General features: G+C 45.9%; 1 protein-coding gene across 9 annotated transcripts in view; it reads right to left on the reverse strand.

Moving 5' to 3' along the window:
* LDLRAD3 (low density lipoprotein receptor class A domain containing 3) overlaps positions 1–17,205 on the reverse strand; it is a 279,936-nt gene that overhangs the window by 123,141 nt on the left and 139,590 nt on the right. For all 9 annotated transcript variants that reach the window (XM_021083187.1, XM_021083185.1, XM_021083192.1 and 6 more), the window contains one exon: positions 14,712–14,837. In XM_021083187.1, the coding sequence (XP_020938846.1) occupies positions 14,712–14,837 (126 nt within the window). The remainder of the gene's footprint in view (positions 1–14,711; positions 14,838–17,205) is intronic.

The following is a 17,205-nucleotide window of genomic DNA, read 5'->3' on the forward strand; positions in this document are numbered from 1 at the left end:
GGAGTAATCTGAAACCACAAGTCACATTTGGTTTCTGTCCAAGGCAGTCCTCCAAACCCTTCAGCATCCCACCACAGTGGCCTCTGGGTTCCCTGGGACTGTGTGGGTCACATCAAGCAGCCAAAGTGTCAGCAACAATCAGCTCACTCAAAGAGACAGCCTCTGAAAGGCATCTGAATTGCTCTGAGATGGGGCAATTACAAACTTCCATACCCACCCCCCCCACCGCCCCTGTGGGGTCTTTTCAGCCCTAGACCCTTTCTTTTTTTCTTTGCTTTTTTTTTTTTTTTTTTTTTTTTTTTTCTTTTTAGGGCCACACCTGCAGCACATGGAAGTTTCCAGGCTAGGGGTCAAATGGGAGCTGTAGCTGCCAGCCTTCGCCACAGCCACAGCAATGCCAGATCCGAGCTGCATCTGTGACCTACACCACAGCTCACAGCAACTCGAGATCCTTCACGAACTAAGCAAGGCCAGGGATCGAACCTGCATCCTCATGGCTACTAGTCGGGTTCGTAACCTGCTGAGCCACAGTGGAACTCCAGCCTTAGACCCTTTCAATTTGACAAACTTCCTCAAGGAAAAGAAGTCATGTATGCACACATGCGTGCGCACATGTGCATGAGTACATACACACACACCACATTTATATGTGTTATATACATATACACAAGTGTATACCTAGTTCAAACGTATCCTCAATGTGAGCTAAGGCTAACAAAACTATACCTTAACACAATGCTCTATGGGCAGACAGGCTGAAAATCAGTTTCAATGCATGGGGTGAACGTATGTATTTGGTTTTAATGCATACAACCAAAAGAACTAGGACCAGATTGCAGAAAGAACTCTCAACTCAAAAGGAACAAGACAAACAACTCAAGAGGAAACTCGGCAATACGACCGGGCAATTCCCATCAGAGCAATGGCATATGGTCAATAACAACTTGAAAAAATGCTGCCAGTTGCCAGCAATGAAGCACAATTTTAATTGCAGCAGACTCGCCAAACTAAAGGTCTTAAAATACCAGGCCAGGACAGGGCGGGAGAGGAAGTCTCAGAGACTACTCGTGGGCCTGCAAACGGGTCTATCCACCCAGGTCCATCTACCTGGTGCTCAAGTGTCAGAAGCACACACTCCAGGCATTTCACTGGCAGCTGCACAGTCAGGGGAAAATCCCACCCAAACAAAAATGTTGACTGAAGCAGCGTTTGTAAAATAAAAATATCAGAAAGGGCCCACATGTTCACCAGCAGGAGAATTGTACCTCAGGCTCATTCATTGTTTCAGCAGAATTCTACAGCAGGGGACAGCTAACTCTTTCTGAAAAAGGCCAGACAGTAAATACTCTAGGCCTCACCCACCTTTGGGTCTCGGTCTCTGCCTTAACCCTTCAACTTGGCCACGGTAGTGCAAGTGGCCACAGAAAACGCAAGGCTGTGTTCCAACAAAATTTGATTTATAAGCAGTAAATACATTTAAAGTAAATAACTCTAAAAACAGGTCACAGGCCAATTTGGCCCAGGGGCCATCATGAACAGGAGTGAAAAATGAATGAATGAACCACAGCGAAGATGGATCAATCTCACACATATAATATTGGGGGGGGGGTAATAGAAGAACATGTACAGTGTGGTACCACTTAGATGAAGTTATATGTGCTAAGGAATGCTACCTGTTATTAAAGGGCACAAAAATACACACAGAAAAAAAAAATGAAACTCGCACTGGCAGAAACAACCCTAAGTTCAGGGCAGTGGATACCTCTGGTGAGGATGGGAGAGGGGTGTACTGCAGACCTGGATATTTTTTATTATTTTATTTTACTATTACTATTTTTTTTTCTTTTTATGGTCACACCTGTGGCATTTGGAAGTTCCCAGGCTAGGGGTCAAATTGAAGCTGCAGCTGAGGCCTACACCACAGCCACAGCAACACTGGATCTGAGCCGCATCTGTGACCTATGCCACAGTTTGCAGCAATGCCAGATCCTTAACCCACTGAGCAAGGCCAGGGATCAAATCTGTATCCTCCCGGACACTATGTTGGGTCCTTAACCCTCTGAGCTGCAGCAGGAACTCCACATTTTATTATTTTTAAAATGAGGCAAATAGGCAATATGGTAATGTCATTTTTTCATTGAGATATAATTGACATATAACATCATATTAGTTTCAGGCATATAACATGATGACTCGATATTTGCACATATTGTGAAATGATCGCCACAATAAGTCTAGGTAACATTGTCCACCACATAGTTACAAAATCGTTTTTGGGACGTGAACTTTTAGCATCTACTCCCTTAGCAATTTTCAAATATATAATAATTAATTACGGTTAATATATTATTAATAATGTCATATAGTATTATTGGCTATAGTTAACATAGTTGAAATAATATAATCATAACTATAGGTAACACAATTTTTAAAAAACAGGATGTTGGGAGTTCGGGTGTTCATTTAACTTTATTTTTCCTTTTCAGTATGTCTGAAAGACTCCTCTGAATGTTTTTAAGAGTCTAGTCTGGCAGAAGCGATTCAGGGATTACTCGCTTTCCTTTCCTTTCCTCTTTCCTCATGCAATTCTCTTTGGCCAACGAACCCCAACTTTAGCATCTTTCGCACAGAGGGGGCCAGCTGCTCAGAGGACACAAGCACACGCGGGTAAAGAGCCACACCTGGGATTCCTCCTTATCAATGGCTCCTCATAAAACACAGTGTCCCCACTACCCATCCACCCAGCTCCAGCAGGGTAGAGAAACAGAGCAGAAGATGCTAGAGGAATACTCTCCAAACCCAGCAGCAAACCAAAAAGAGGCCTCTGAATCTTTAAAACCCACATCCCGAAGTCCCTGCCCTTCAACTGCTGGAAGCGGCCTTAGGAAGGCCCCTCAGGCCTTCCCCTCCCCCAGGTCTACTGATTCTCCCTTTATGTAAATTCCAATGAGGTTTGTGTTCTGGTTCCCAAGGACACTGCCACAAATTAGGAGGGAGAGGATTGTAGGATGTGGTTGCCAACCTGCAAACAAACTGCCCAAGTAAGAAAGAAGAGCTAACAGCCCTGGGAAGAGACTGAAAGGCTATACAGAGCCACCTGAAGAATTCTGAAACAGTGCAGCTTAAGAGAGTTTCAACAGAGACCCGAAATTCTAAAAGGAGCCAATGGCAATCCTGGATGATAGCCCCGTCTAAAAACTAACATTCCTAAGAATGGCCCTGTGCTGTCACCAGGAGAGGTGGACACTGATGAAACCAAGAGGCCACACAGTGCAAAGATCCCGGTCACAGACAGACGCACTTACCCAGAGTGAAATCTCCCCCAAGAGCTCAGACAACTCAAGTTTCACAATACCTCTCCCAAGGCCTCTGCAGTTTTTACCAGGCTTAGCCAAATTTCAGGGCCAGAGTACATGGGACCAACACCCTAGGCTCAGGGGGGACAGGGGTCACGTCTCAGTGGTTCCTATAATCTCACGGACCCTGGCACATAAGTGCTCAACACACAGCCCACAAACTGACGGGGAAATACTTCCTACTTTGGGATGTTACGTCTCTGTATCTTCTAGCAATATTTAATATGCTCCACGTGTATGTTTTCTTTGTTCTTGCCAAGGTTTCCCAGTCACTGAGAAAATGTATGATTTTACTCGAAGAATATTCTATTTGACAGCATTTACTTCAATAGAGATGGAGAAAATCGTCCTCAGGGTTAACTTCAAAAACTCAACTGTGACTCCAAGTTCCTTGGCTATTATTACCACAACAAATACAGGGCTCTGAGAGTCTGTTTGCCAGCCCACAACATTCAGGAAAGAGAACTTGTCTCTCCCGCCAGCGGGAGGGAGGAGTGAGTTAAGGTTAAGCTCAGTGGGTAATTAAACTGGCGGCATTTACTTCAACCACATCTGAAGGATGGGACCCAGGGCCCATTGCAGTCATCCAAAAGCAACTGGCCGGCTTTAAGACAGGAAATGAAGCCATCTATCTCCAGCAGGACGTAGGAAATGTCGCCTTTCATCCATTTAAAGTCTGTGAAGCCAGCCCCTCCCCCACCTCAAAGGGTTCTTGACAAAACCTATCAGTGAGAACCTCCTCGCCACCAGCGACCCCCCCACACCGCCCCCACATCTACTCCCCATCCTGCGGGTTGGTTACTGCTCACATCTGCACCGAGCATCCCGGGCTCCTGGCCCCCGTGGGGATCTTGTCTCCCCAGCCCCCGTTTCCCTGGAAACCAGGCAAGTGGGGGAGCTGGAGCTGCCCCGAGACTTCCTCTGTTCCAGGACTGAGGACACCTGGCTCCAAGCCTCTCAGCAAATAATCCGACCCATTAACAAGCACTGCTCCTTTGTGGCCTAGAAAATGCCGGCAGCTCTGACCTTCAAAGAAGAGCGGCTTGTCTGTGGCCAGCTGCAAGTTCTTGCCTTCCTTTCAGAGTCTGCTCAACAGGACCTCTGCCAGCAGCCCTCGGCCCCCCAAGACAGGCAGGGCCAAATCTTGGGGCTAGTGTACGTGGGACGATGGTGAGCCAACCCTCTGGAGGGGAGAGGGGACAAGTCTCAGTCTACAGGAGCGGAGGGGCTGCCATTCTGGTCAGCAGGAGGGGGCAGAGGTTCCTTGATCCCATGACCCCCCCACACACCTATAAGACCCCTGTGGGAGGTAGCGCAGTAGCAGTGGCAGACTCCGATTCATTGCTAATGGCCCTTTGTTTCCTCCTCCTTGGCTCACTGGGCATGGCTAACTCCTGTCCACCCCCCAGCCTGTCTCCATCTGATTTCACAGCTCCCACCACCACCCTTCTGTGGATGGCTCCCCAAATCTTCATTCCAGCAATAATCCTCTTCCTCCTGATGCTTCGTGGACGCCCCTGCCTGAATGCCTCCTCACTGCAAATTCTGCACCTCTGAAACTGACTCCCGCCCTCTCTCCCCAACCCCTCCCTCTCCCTATGGATCCACTTCTCTTATACGGCTCACTGTGTCCCAGCTCCACAGGCTCCAGCTATGCTTGACCTCCTCCCCCTCCTCACCCTGCTCTCTGCTCAGGATCTACTGCTCTTCATCGGGTATAAAATCCAATCCCAGACTGCCAACTTTTTCTCTCTTCTAGTTTTATTGAGGTATGATTGGCACACTGCACTCTATACATGTAAGGTGTACAGAATAATGACCTGCACTACCTCCACCATGAAATGATTACCATGATTAGTGAACATCCATCAACTAGTTAAAGAACTAGAAAAAATTTTGTTTACCTTGGGGTGAGAACTCTTAGGATTTGCTCTCTTAACCACTTTCATATATGACATGCAGCAGTGCTAATTGTATTTATCATGTTATACATTATATCCCTGGTACTTATTAACCAGACCTGCCCCAGGTACCCTTTCAAGCATACCTTTGTTAAATTTTTTTGAAATGATTTGTGGTGAGGGCATGAAATCCAGCTGGGTTCAAATTTCAGCTCTACCACTCACCGCCTACATGACATTAGGAGAATTCTTTACTTTATTTCAGCCTCAGTTTCCCCACCTACAAAATGGGTATAAAAATAGTGGCTGTGTTGGACTTCCCGTGTGGCTTACAACAGAATAGTGGCTGTGTCTTAAGATTTTGTGAAAACTGAGATAATGCACCCAGATAACTGAAAATAGCATGTGGTCCATAGCGGGTGCCCAGCAGATGCTTGTAATAATATTATTACTGGGGAGACACATGAGTATAGTGGTTAAGAGTTCAGATCCTTGGTTTATACTGCTTAGGTTGATGTCACAACTTAGCTACTTCCTGTGTGACCTTAGGCAAATTATTTAACCTTACTATGTCTTGTTTCCTTATCTACAAAAAGGGAGTCATGATATTATCAACCCAAAACAACATCCTGCTTATAAAGCACATAGAAATGTCCCACATACATAATGCGCGCTCAGGCACTGCCAGCCAAGTGGGTTCCTTCATACTATACAGTCTTCACACTTCCCTTCCCTGAGCCTAAAATATTCCATGGAACCATATAGCCGGCTTTTAAGTGCTACCCACCCTCCTGGATCCCTCTCCTTCAACAACCCACACTGCTCAGAGGGAAATCATCTCCCCCAATGGTGGTTCCGGCAGTACACCCAATGGTCAACCCAGATTGTGATTTTGGGGGTATGACAATTTTTGTCTCCCTCACTTGGGTATCATCTCAACAATGCCAGGGTCCTGCAACTGCCCCAGCTCTATATGCCCTGCAGCATCTTGCATGGCGTCTGGCACAGAAATTGTGGAAAGAATGAGAGTCTGCAGAGGGTAGGAGCTGGGGTTCCCGCATAATGGAGAGCCTACAGGTGCTCTCTGGGTGTACCTCTGAAACCGCAGAAGAGGACCAAGATGTCCCCATGTTACGAACACATCCTGAGTAGCGTTCCCCTCATGGCTCAGTGGTAACGAACCTGACTAGCATCCATGAGGACTTGGGTTCAATCCCTGGCCTTGCAGTGGGTTAAGGATCTGGTGTTGCTGTGAGCTGCAGTGTAGGTCACAGACACGGCTTGGATCCTGCATTGCTTTGGCTGTGGCTGTGGTGTAGGCCAGCAGCTGCAGCTCCAGTTGGACCCCTAGTTTGGGAACTTTCATATACCTCAAGTACGGCCCTAAAAAGCCAAAAAAAAAAAAAAAAAAAAAAAACCAACAACAACAACAAAAAACGACTATATCCTGACTGCCTGGTTGCCTGGTTTCTTCTTTAACTCTTTAATTGATCCATTCATTCCACAGACATTTACTATTTCCTCTAAATGAAGCAGTCTACAAGGCACCGGGGATAAAAGAAAAGCCAGTCTGTGTTCTTAAAGAGCTAAATTCTAGAGGGGCGCCAGGCTGGTCAATGTGCACTCAAGGCAAAGCCCAAGAGTGTGATTTACTCCACGTGTCTCTCTCACGTGCTACGGCTGAACCAGGCCATACGTAACAGCAGCATCTCATGGCCACCATAGTGCAATAGAGAAGGCAGGAAATAAATGAGAAGTGGGGGTAAGTGCAGAGGAGAAGCAGGGGAAGGACAGTGAGACTGGGGAGGAGGAGAGGAGTTATTTTTCCAGGGTGTTGAGGGTGGGACTCTTGGACGAGGCGATTTTAGTTTGGAGGAGGCCCGAGATGGTGTGCGAACACACAGGAGAATGACCAGGAACGTGTCCCTAAGGAAGCAGGTCACATGGGAGCCTTTAAGGCGACCTTGCTGCTGGACTTTGGAGCACTGAGCAGAAGCATGCTCCTGCTCCTCGGCTCACGCAGCCCCTCTGCTGTGATGCTCAGCTCCTTGAGGCTTCTGTCCACGGATCTGCCGAGGGGTGAATGGGAAATGTAGAAGCTACTTTGGGTTGACATGAACAAAGCTATAGAAATACACAAGCGCTGAGGGGCTCTGTGAATAAAAAATACTGATACACTGGCTAAGTGACTCTGCTGTTTAGGGACAAGGCAAGACTTGGCACTGGAAGAAACACAGCCCAGGACACAGTGGGTGTTCTGAGCACAACTATGCGGAAAACAGCAGCAGATCTTACTTGACGGAGGACCCGAGGAAGAGCTGTGCTGCCAGCCCATCCAGGGCTTCGGCTCCAGCCAAGGACAACTGAGCACACGGGAGAAGGGAAGGACGTGAAAGAGCAAAATCCCACACTGCGATCTTCCAGAAGGCCACACCGGTCCTGGCTTATCCTCACTCCCGCAAGACAAATGCACGCGGTAGGAAAACACATCCACGGAAATCAAGTTCTTTAAAAAATAGGACTCTCCAGTTATTTGCCGACATCAAGCCATCACCCCACAGCACTGCCCTGTATTTTATTTTTTACCATTTTATTATGGAAAATTCCAACTACATAAACAGCTAGAGGCTAGCACAGTGAACCCCTGGCTTTCGATCACCTGGCTTTGATAAGTATCAACTCACTGACAATTCCGCTGCAGTCCAACCCCCACTCCCAGCCCCGAGGACAGGCTTGAAGCACACCTGAGATATCACGTCATTTCACCTTCACGTGCTCCAGTACATACCTCTCCAAGATAAAGACTTCTTAAAAATAATAAACACAATGCCATCCTCACCCTTCGAAAATTAACAACACTGCCTTAACTTTACCAGCTATACCGCTGCAATTCAAAATTTCCCAATTACCTCAATTTTTTTTTAAAAAACGGTCGGTTCGTCTGAATCAGGATCGAAACAAGGTCCGCACATGACATGTGATTTGTCTCAAGTCTCTTTCAGTCTGTAGGTTCCCCCTTCCTCTCTACTGTTTTCTTAGAACCCATTTGTGGATGGAACTGGGTGGTAAAGAATGTCCCACGTCCTGGATCTGGCAGTCTGTCTATCCATGGGGTCAATCCTGGTTAGTGTTCAGAACCACATGTTTGTTCATGTCCCCCACCACCACCCCAGTTCATGTGTAGAAACCCTACCTCCTGGTGGATGGAATTAGGAGGTGGGGTCTTTGGGAGGTGCTTCGGATTAGATGAGGTCATGAGGGTGGTGTTCTCACGGTGGGATACGTGCCCTTCCGAGACGAGGAGAAGCAAAGGATTTCTCTCTGTGCACACACCCAGGAGGACCATGTGAAGATCCGGGCAGGAGGAGAACCCACACCAGGAACCAGACCTTGCTGGTACTCTGGTCCTCAACCTCCAGATCTGTGACACGTTTCTGCAGCTTAAGCTCCTCAGTCTATGGCATTCCATTACAACAGCCTGAACTAAGGCAGATTTAGAGGCTCAGTCAGATTCTGGATGGATGCTTTGGGACAGAAATACCATAGGGTGATGTGTGTTCCAGTTGGGGCACATCAGTAGGCAAAGGCCCAGTTGTCTCTTTTCTTGTGATGCTAAAACTGACTTGTGGGAGTTTCCAATGCCAGGTCAGATGCGGCAACCACACCACACCCTGACTCTCCCACTGAATGCCGCTGAAGGAAACCTGGGCAGGATACATGTAGCAGCTATTTTTAGATTCTGAAAAGTAAACCACGACACACCAACTGGGGAAGAAGACCAAAATTTGAACTATGACTGAAACAGTGGCGAGTTTACTTTCTTTTCCCTGCTCTCAGAATCCCAGGAAACCGGCACAGACCTGGATCTGGTGAGCACACCAAAGACGGTGAGAACTCCACTCAGAGACCACTGCCCAGGCCCCAGACTGACCACAGGGAGATGTAGACACAGGACACACCCAAGGAGCACTGGAAAAATCATCTGAAAACAACCACAACTGCAGCCCACAGAGGGCTGTCAGGAACTTGTGGCCTTGTGGCCTGACCCAAGAAGGTCATCTGTCACTAAAACAAAAATATAAGCCCTCTCTGTGGGATTTAAACAAAACCCAAAGTGTCATACAGAATAATCAAAATACCCAGAATATAATCCAAAATTACTGAGCATATGAAAAAAAAAAAACCAAAAAAAAAAAAAAAAAAGGAAAATCTCAACTCTCATGGGAAAAGACAATCAACCAAGATAAGGCAGATGTTGGAATTCTATGACAAACATTTTAAAGCAGCTGTCATAACAAATACTCTAATAAGCAATCACAAACACTCTCAAAACAAATAGAAAATAGAAAGTCTCAGCAAAGAAACACAAGACATAAAGAACCAAAAGGAAATTTCAGAACTGAAAAATACAGTAATTGAAATAAAAAAGAACCACATTGTCTGGCCTCGAAAGCAGATTGGAGATGACAGAGGAAAAAGTAAACCTGACAAAAGATTAGTAAAAATCATCCAAGCTGGGAGTTCCCTTGTGGCACAGCAGATTGGGGATCCAGTGTTGTGACTGCAGCAAGTGCCATGGTGTGGGTTCAATCTCTGGCCTGGGAACTTCCACATGCTGCAGACCTGCCCCCCCCAAATGATCCAATCGGGACAATAAAGAGAAAAAAAGACTGACTGAAAAGTAAATAGAGCTTCAGAGATCTAAAATTGTATGAGAATTCCATAAGAAAATGAGAAAGAGGATTGTAAATTGACTATAGTCCAATTAAAAACAGAAATAGAAGGAACAGCTGAAAATGTACTAAGTCTGGCAAAAGACAAAAACCTACAGATTCAAAGAGAATCCTAAACAGGATAAACTCAAAGAAATCCACACACCCAGAAACACGATCATCTAATGGCTGAAAAAAATCTTCAAAGCAGCCACAGAAAAATGGTGTCTTCTCTAAGGGATTTAAATAAAAAATTTAGACAACTGCACACTTCTCACTGGAAACGAGAGAAGCCAGAAGGAAGTGGTACAACATTTTATTTATTTATTTACTTATTTTTGTCTTTTAAGGACGGCACCCATGGCATATGGAGGTTCCCAGGCTAGGGGTCTAATCAGAGCTGTAGCCACAGACCTACGCCATAGCCATGGCAACACCACAGCTCACGGCAACACCGGGTCCTTAACCCACTGAGCGAGGCCAGGGATCGAACCTGCAACCTCGTGGTTCCTAGTCGGATTTGTTTCCGCTGCGCCATGATGGGAACGCCAACATGTTAAAGGGGCTTTAAAGAAAAGAACTGTCACCCCAGAATTCTAGATGTTGTAAAAATATCCTTCAGGGATGCAGGTGAGATAAAGACATGCTCTGATGAAGGAAGAGAATCTGTTGCCAGCAGACCTGTTTTAAAGAGAATTGCTACAGGAAGTTCTTCAGACAGAAGGAAAATGTCATTAGGAGAAAAAACTTGGAACATCAGAAGTGAAGGAAGAGCAACCGAAATGGTAAATAAATTGATGACTGTTCTCTTCTGGAGTTCTTTAAAATACAGTTGAAATGTTAAAGCAAAAGTTAAAACACTGTCTTTTGGGGGTTTTTAATGTACGCAGATGTAGTCCTTAAAACAACTATACTACAAAGAGATCCGCAGAGTGACAAGGTTCTACGGTCCACTTGAAGTGCTGCAATATCGATTCAAAGCTGTCTGTGAGAAGACTGACTGCTGGTTTTAGGACTTTTCTGCCTGATCCATCCATTATAAAGCTCCCTATCAATTTTTCATCTAATGGTTTTAGTAGCCACTGTTGATCCATTTCTCCATCAGGGGTTAAAACACAGACAAACGCTAATGTTCTCATTCTGCTATTAGCTGATATTCTTTCAAAAAGAATTTTCCCAACTCAGCTAGTTAATTACTCAGAAGAACAGTTCCTATTTGAAAGGGAGGATACGTGCTTGATTCTGTCCATTTTTATACCAGTTTTCAAAACAGTGAGTTGGAACTACTCTTTTCCAACGGTGAATCTAATTTAGAATAGGTATAATTTACTCATTTACACCCCTAAAGACCAATACCCAAACATTTAAATCATACAGGATCTTTAATTATGGCAGACAGTACAGAGGAAGACACAATCATTTAGAAAGTACATATTATAATGCATCACTTACCTCTATTGCCATTGAATTACTCTCTAGTATGGCGACACACATAAAGTCCCCCCCTTACATGAGAAGATCCCCATGGACAGTAAGAAGCTGAGATCAAGCCGATACCCATTTACAAAAGGACTGAGTGAAATGCAGGCATACCTGCTTTTATTGCACTTCACTTTATTGCACTTTGAAGATAGTGCATTTTTTAATAAATTGAAGCTGAGTGAATTTCCTGCATTGAGCAGACCTATCAGCAACATTTTTCCAATAGCATTTGCTCACTTTGAGTTTCTGTGTCACATGTAGGTAACTCAAACTTTTTCATTATTATTATACTTGTTACAGTGATCAGTGACCTTTGATGTCACCACTGTAATTTTTTTGTTTTGTGTTAATTAAGTACGTAGACCACTTTTTCTAGACAGAATACAAGACTACCACATAGGGTAAACATACCTTTTATATGCACTGGGAAACTAAAACCTTTGTGTGACTTGCTTTCTGCAATAGTTACTTTATTGGGGTGTTCTGGGACCAAACCAGCTGTATCTCAGAGGTTATGCTTGTATAAAAGGAGTATGTCTCTAGCCATCCCAAACCAAAGGCAGAACCCTGATAAATACAACCTTCCCCTTAATCACTCAGTTTGGTTTATTTTCTTTTATTATTATTATTATTATTAATTATCATTATTATTATTTTTTGTCTTTTTGTCCTTTTAGGGCCACACCCACAGCAAATGGAGGTTCCCAGGCTAGGGGTCTAATTGGAGCTCTTGCCGGCCTGCACCAGAGCCACAGCAGCGCTAGATCCAAGCCGTGTCTGCAACCTATATCACAGCTCAGGACAACGCCGGATCCTTAACCCACTGAGCGAGGCCAGGGACTGAATCCTCATCCTCAAGGATTCTAGTCGGGTTCTTTACCACTGAGCCATGACAGGAACTTCCCACTCAGTTTTGTTTGAAGCGATTGTGTATTTTTAAAGTCAACGACTATGGCCAGCCACCACACTAAGCACTTTGCAGATATTATCTCGTCTAGTTTTCACAATAAACTCGGAAAGAAGGCTGTTAGTACCCCCACTGTAGAGAAAATCACTGTGCACGGGGATGATGTAAGATGCCAGACTCACACTTCCTTAGGGCAGAACACAAAGCTGAGGCCCGACCCCAGCTCCAGAGTCACTTTGCTCAGTCAGTCCCCTCCCCTGGGCATGACACGCACTGTCCCTGCTAAGCTGAGTCCAGCCACTCTACTAACCACACAACAACCTAGCAGCTCTGCTATATCTCTGCCATTTGAGACCCATAAGATGAAATAAAGCAGGAGGAGGAAGCACCAGGAAGAGTTATAAACTCTCCGGATCCCTCCTGGGAGAGTGCACAATGATTGTTCCCTGGAAGGACATAAAGAACATGAGAGCAGTCACCCTCCGATTCAGGGACTTAGAACAGAACCAGCAGGGTAGGGGAAATTCAATGTATCCCACCACCAACAGCATTAAAACTTATGTTTTGAAAAAAATTAGTAACATGAGAAAATGGTCACAATGAAGAGAGGGCATTGCAATTAGAGAACCACATACAGATGGGCTGGGGGTGATGACTATCACACAACAGCCCACATAGTAACAGTTGTGCTCTCCTCTTTATGCTTTTCTCTTTTTTTTCTTTAGGGTCACACCCACGGCATATGGAAGTTCCCAGACTAGGGGTTGAATGGGAGCTACAGCTGCCAGCCTACGCCACAGCCACATCAGATCCCAGCTACACCTGCGACCTATACCACAGCTCAGCAATGCCGGATCCTTAACCCACTAAGAGAGGCCAGGGATCGAACCCACAACCTCATGGTTCCTAGTAGAATTCGTTTCCCCTGTGCCACAATGGGAACTCCCTTCTTTATACTTTTCTATATTTTGCAAGTTCTTTACAAGAATCAAAAAGAAAAAAAGGTTTTCATTGTAATTTATTTATTTATTTAGGCCACACCCATGGTATATGGAAGTTCCCAGGCCAGCGACAGAATCTGAGTCACAGCTACAACCTATGCCACAGCTGCAGCAATGCTGGATCCTTAACCCCCTGTGCCATAGCAGGAACTCCAAACAAACTTTTTTTTTTTAATGTAAATGCAGAAAGTAAACAAGTAAATCTGTCCAGAGCCAACTACAGTTAGAAAGGTTCTGACGTTCCCATTGTGGTTCAGTGGGTTAAGAACCTGACATAGTGTCTGTGAGGATGCAGCTTCGATCCCTGGCCTCGCTCAGTGGGTTAAGGATCCAGCATTGCCCTGAGGTGTGGTACAGGTCACAGACACAGCTCGGATCTGGTGTTGCCATGCCATGGCCATGGTATGGGCCAGCAGCTGCAGCTCCTATTCAACCCCTGGCCCAGGAACTTCCATATGCTGCAGGAACAGCCCTAAAAGGAAGAAAGAAAGAAAGAAAAAAAGACTCCAGCAGTCTAATTATTTAAGAGGAAAAGAAAGAGAATAAACAGTAAGGAGTGACCAGAGGGACCAGCAGCAGGTACAAATTGCTCGGAGGCTGGAACAGTATGAAAGGTGAGAAAGGGACCCTTGAAGGTCATAGAAGCTGCTGAGTGTGAATCTGGACACAGAGATGCAGACAAAGAAGGGACTGGTGTATCCAGGCAAAGGAGTAGTGAGGTGAGCTTCAACACCAAGACTGCTCAGAGGCAGGTGGTAAAGAGAGAACAAGGGAAGTGTCTGTCTGTGTATTGATGCCATAGAATATTATACAGCAGGTAAAAGGAACCAGGGTAGTCAGAAGCCAAGGAAAACTTTAACTTTCAATATGGTTTGGATTTTTTTTTTTGAAGAGCATATTCTTATAGCATGTATATAATATACAAACATCTTTTTTTAAAAGAATTCAAAGTGAGAAGGAAAGCAAATGAGGTATTGGGTGGGAGAGACAATCAGATCAGGGTCTGAATGAGCCTAGAACTGGCTCTGCTACTGATGAGCTGTGTGACACTGGACAAGTTCACTGACCTCTCTGTACCTGCTGATGGGGATAGCACACCTGCGCCTGCAGAACCATGGTAAAAGTTCAAACCAAAGTATGTCCCAGGCCCTGTGCCCTTAGCAGTGGCTCTGATAAATAGTAGCTGAGCATCCCCACATCACGCCAGAAAGCAGTGGTAAGGAACAGATTCTAGGTGACAACCGAAAATGCCTGAGCCCGCTGAGCCCGTGGATGTAAGAAGCACCAAGATGACAGTGAGCATCCTGGGGGTGTCCGGCAGCGGGAAGGAGCAGGGAGCCCCTAGCACTTACTGCAGTTCTCTTCGTCGCTGCCGTCGGGACAGTCCTCAAACCCGTTACACCGGAAGCGGCCGATGATGCAGTGGATGCCGCTGGCACAGGGGAAGAAGGTGGGGCCACATTTCGATTTAGCCTTGGCTGCAGGAGGACAAACAAGACAAAGAGCGACAAGTCAGGAGAAGTTTTCCAACCACTGCAGACCCATTCTGAGAGCTCGGAGCGTGCCATCTGGTCCTCTTACATCTGCCTTGAACTGTCCAGCGTCTCTTACCACCTCCACCCACCTCCAATCCCAGCCAGACTGGAAGCCCACGTGCATCCAGCTCCAGGAAGGGAGTGGCTAATCCCGCCTACAAAGGTCCCAAAGAGGCCAAACGCAGTTCCTGCACCCAAAGGGCTCAATCAACATGTGCCAAACAAAGGAATGAACGAGTGAGTGGATGGGTGACGGACGGAGCTTGCTCTCAGGGTGCTGGAGACCCGCTCGAAATTCATACCCGGATCGTCAAAGTAAGCGTTTACATTTGGTGAGTGTTTACTAACCAGGCAGTATGCCCAGAGCTGCACATCCTCTCACTTAATCCACCAGGCAACTGCTCTGTGGGAGGGTGAGCAGGAAAGAGTGGCTGACCTAAGAGGCCTGAGGCTGCTGTCCTTAGAAAAGCTTCCTTGCAGCGTTGGCTCTTGTGTGGCCCGCATCTGGGATCTAGGATCTCGGCAGGCTTCCCACCATTCTCTTGTGAGAATGGCTCACTGTGCTTAAACTATTCATACAAAGACTCCAGTTACGCTCAACACCTTCCTTTCTTCTGGGAGTCTGAGATTTTGGTACACGCTGGGCGAGGCGGCCTGCGTGACCAGCCCCCAATAAAAACCCTGGGCGCTGAGTCTCTAACGAGCTTCCGTGGGAGAAAACATTCCACATGTGATGTCACATGGGTTGATGGGGGAATTAAGTGCCTCCCGTGTGAATGCACTGGGAGAGGGTCCTGGAAGCCTGGACCTGGTTTCCTCTGACTTCACTCCTTCACCTTTTTCCTTTGTTGGTTTTGCTCTGTATCCTTTCGCTGGAATAAATCATCGCCGTGGGTATGACTGTACGCTGAGTTCAATGCATCCTTCTAGTAAATCATCGAAACCGGAGGTGGTCTGGGGGACTCCTGACAAAGACGTGTGTGGTTCTTATCCCCATTTCACAGATGTGCTTTGAAGAGGTGAGGCGACTTGCCCACAGTTACAGAGCTAGAAAATTGGTGCTGGGGTGAGGCCCTCAGCACTGAGAGTCCTCAAGCCACGCTCTCAACAGCATGGCCTCACTGCCAGAGGCTGTCGCTTCGCACAACAGAAGCCAGACTCCTGCTCAAAGGAATCTTTCCACTCCTGCTATACAGTTTTAACAGAAACTGCTGTTACCTCAGGCTTGATTGAGTGTCCTGCTAACCAAACAGCCCTGTGGGGTAACAGACTTTCCTGTCAACGGGCTGGCTGCTCTGGCCTGTGATTACGAGGTGAGACGGGATCTACTGCTACATCCCAGGCAGCAGGCCCCACCTAGCATCCCTCTTGTCTCCTGTCTTAAGGGAGGACCATGGTCCTTACGAAGGAAGAGCTATTTCTTTGGAACAAACAGGCAGTAAATTACCTTCATGTTCCTGCCATCACTAACATGCCAATTCTGGCAGCGGCTGATACACAGTTGACAGGGGTTTTAAGGCCTGGGACGTGCCCAGGTTTAAAAAACCTCAATGGCTTTGTTTTAACCTGAAAATACTGTAATAGCGAAGAGCACAAACTTGGGAGAGGATCCTAGGTTCAAACTGTGGCTCTACTTCTTATGACCTCAGGCAAGTTTCTAAATATTACTGAGCCTCAGTCTTCTCCTCAAAAAACTGCTGTTAACATCTACCTCATAGAGCTCCAGGAAGGATTCAGTGCAATCATCTAAATAAAATGCTTAGCACAGAGCATGGCATAGAGTAGGTGCTCAATTAATGTAGAGCTTTTGTTATTTATCATCGTCATCATCATCATCATCACTAGGCTTATATAATTTTATTTTTTATTATCTAAAAAAAAATTTTTGGCCACACCCATGGCATATGGAAGTTCCCAGGCCAGGGATCAAATCCAAGGTAAAGCTGCAACCTATGCTACAGCTACAGTAAAGCTGATCCTTAACCCCTGTGTCACAGTGGGAACTCCAAGGTAAGCCTTAAAATTTTACAAGTAAAATTTTAAAATTGATCTTTGGGATGCTAATTCTTTTTCTGATTACCAAAGTTTAAAAAGCTCATTATGGAAGATCTCTATAAACTGATAGGAAGTGATCTCTAGGATATACTGTTAAGGGCAAAAAGCAAACTACAAAAGAGTAACTATAGAATTTACCCCTCCATATGGAAGAAGAAGGGGACCTAAGAAAACACATACGTATTGGCTCACCTGTGCAAAAAATATACTGGAAAGGGAGCTCCCATCATGGCTCAGTGGTTAACAAACCCAATTA

The sequence above is a fragment of the Sus scrofa genome, chromosome 2 (assembly GCF_000003025.6).
Source record: "Sus scrofa isolate TJ Tabasco breed Duroc chromosome 2, Sscrofa11.1, whole genome shotgun sequence".
NCBI lineage: Eukaryota > Metazoa > Chordata > Mammalia > Artiodactyla > Suidae > Sus > Sus scrofa.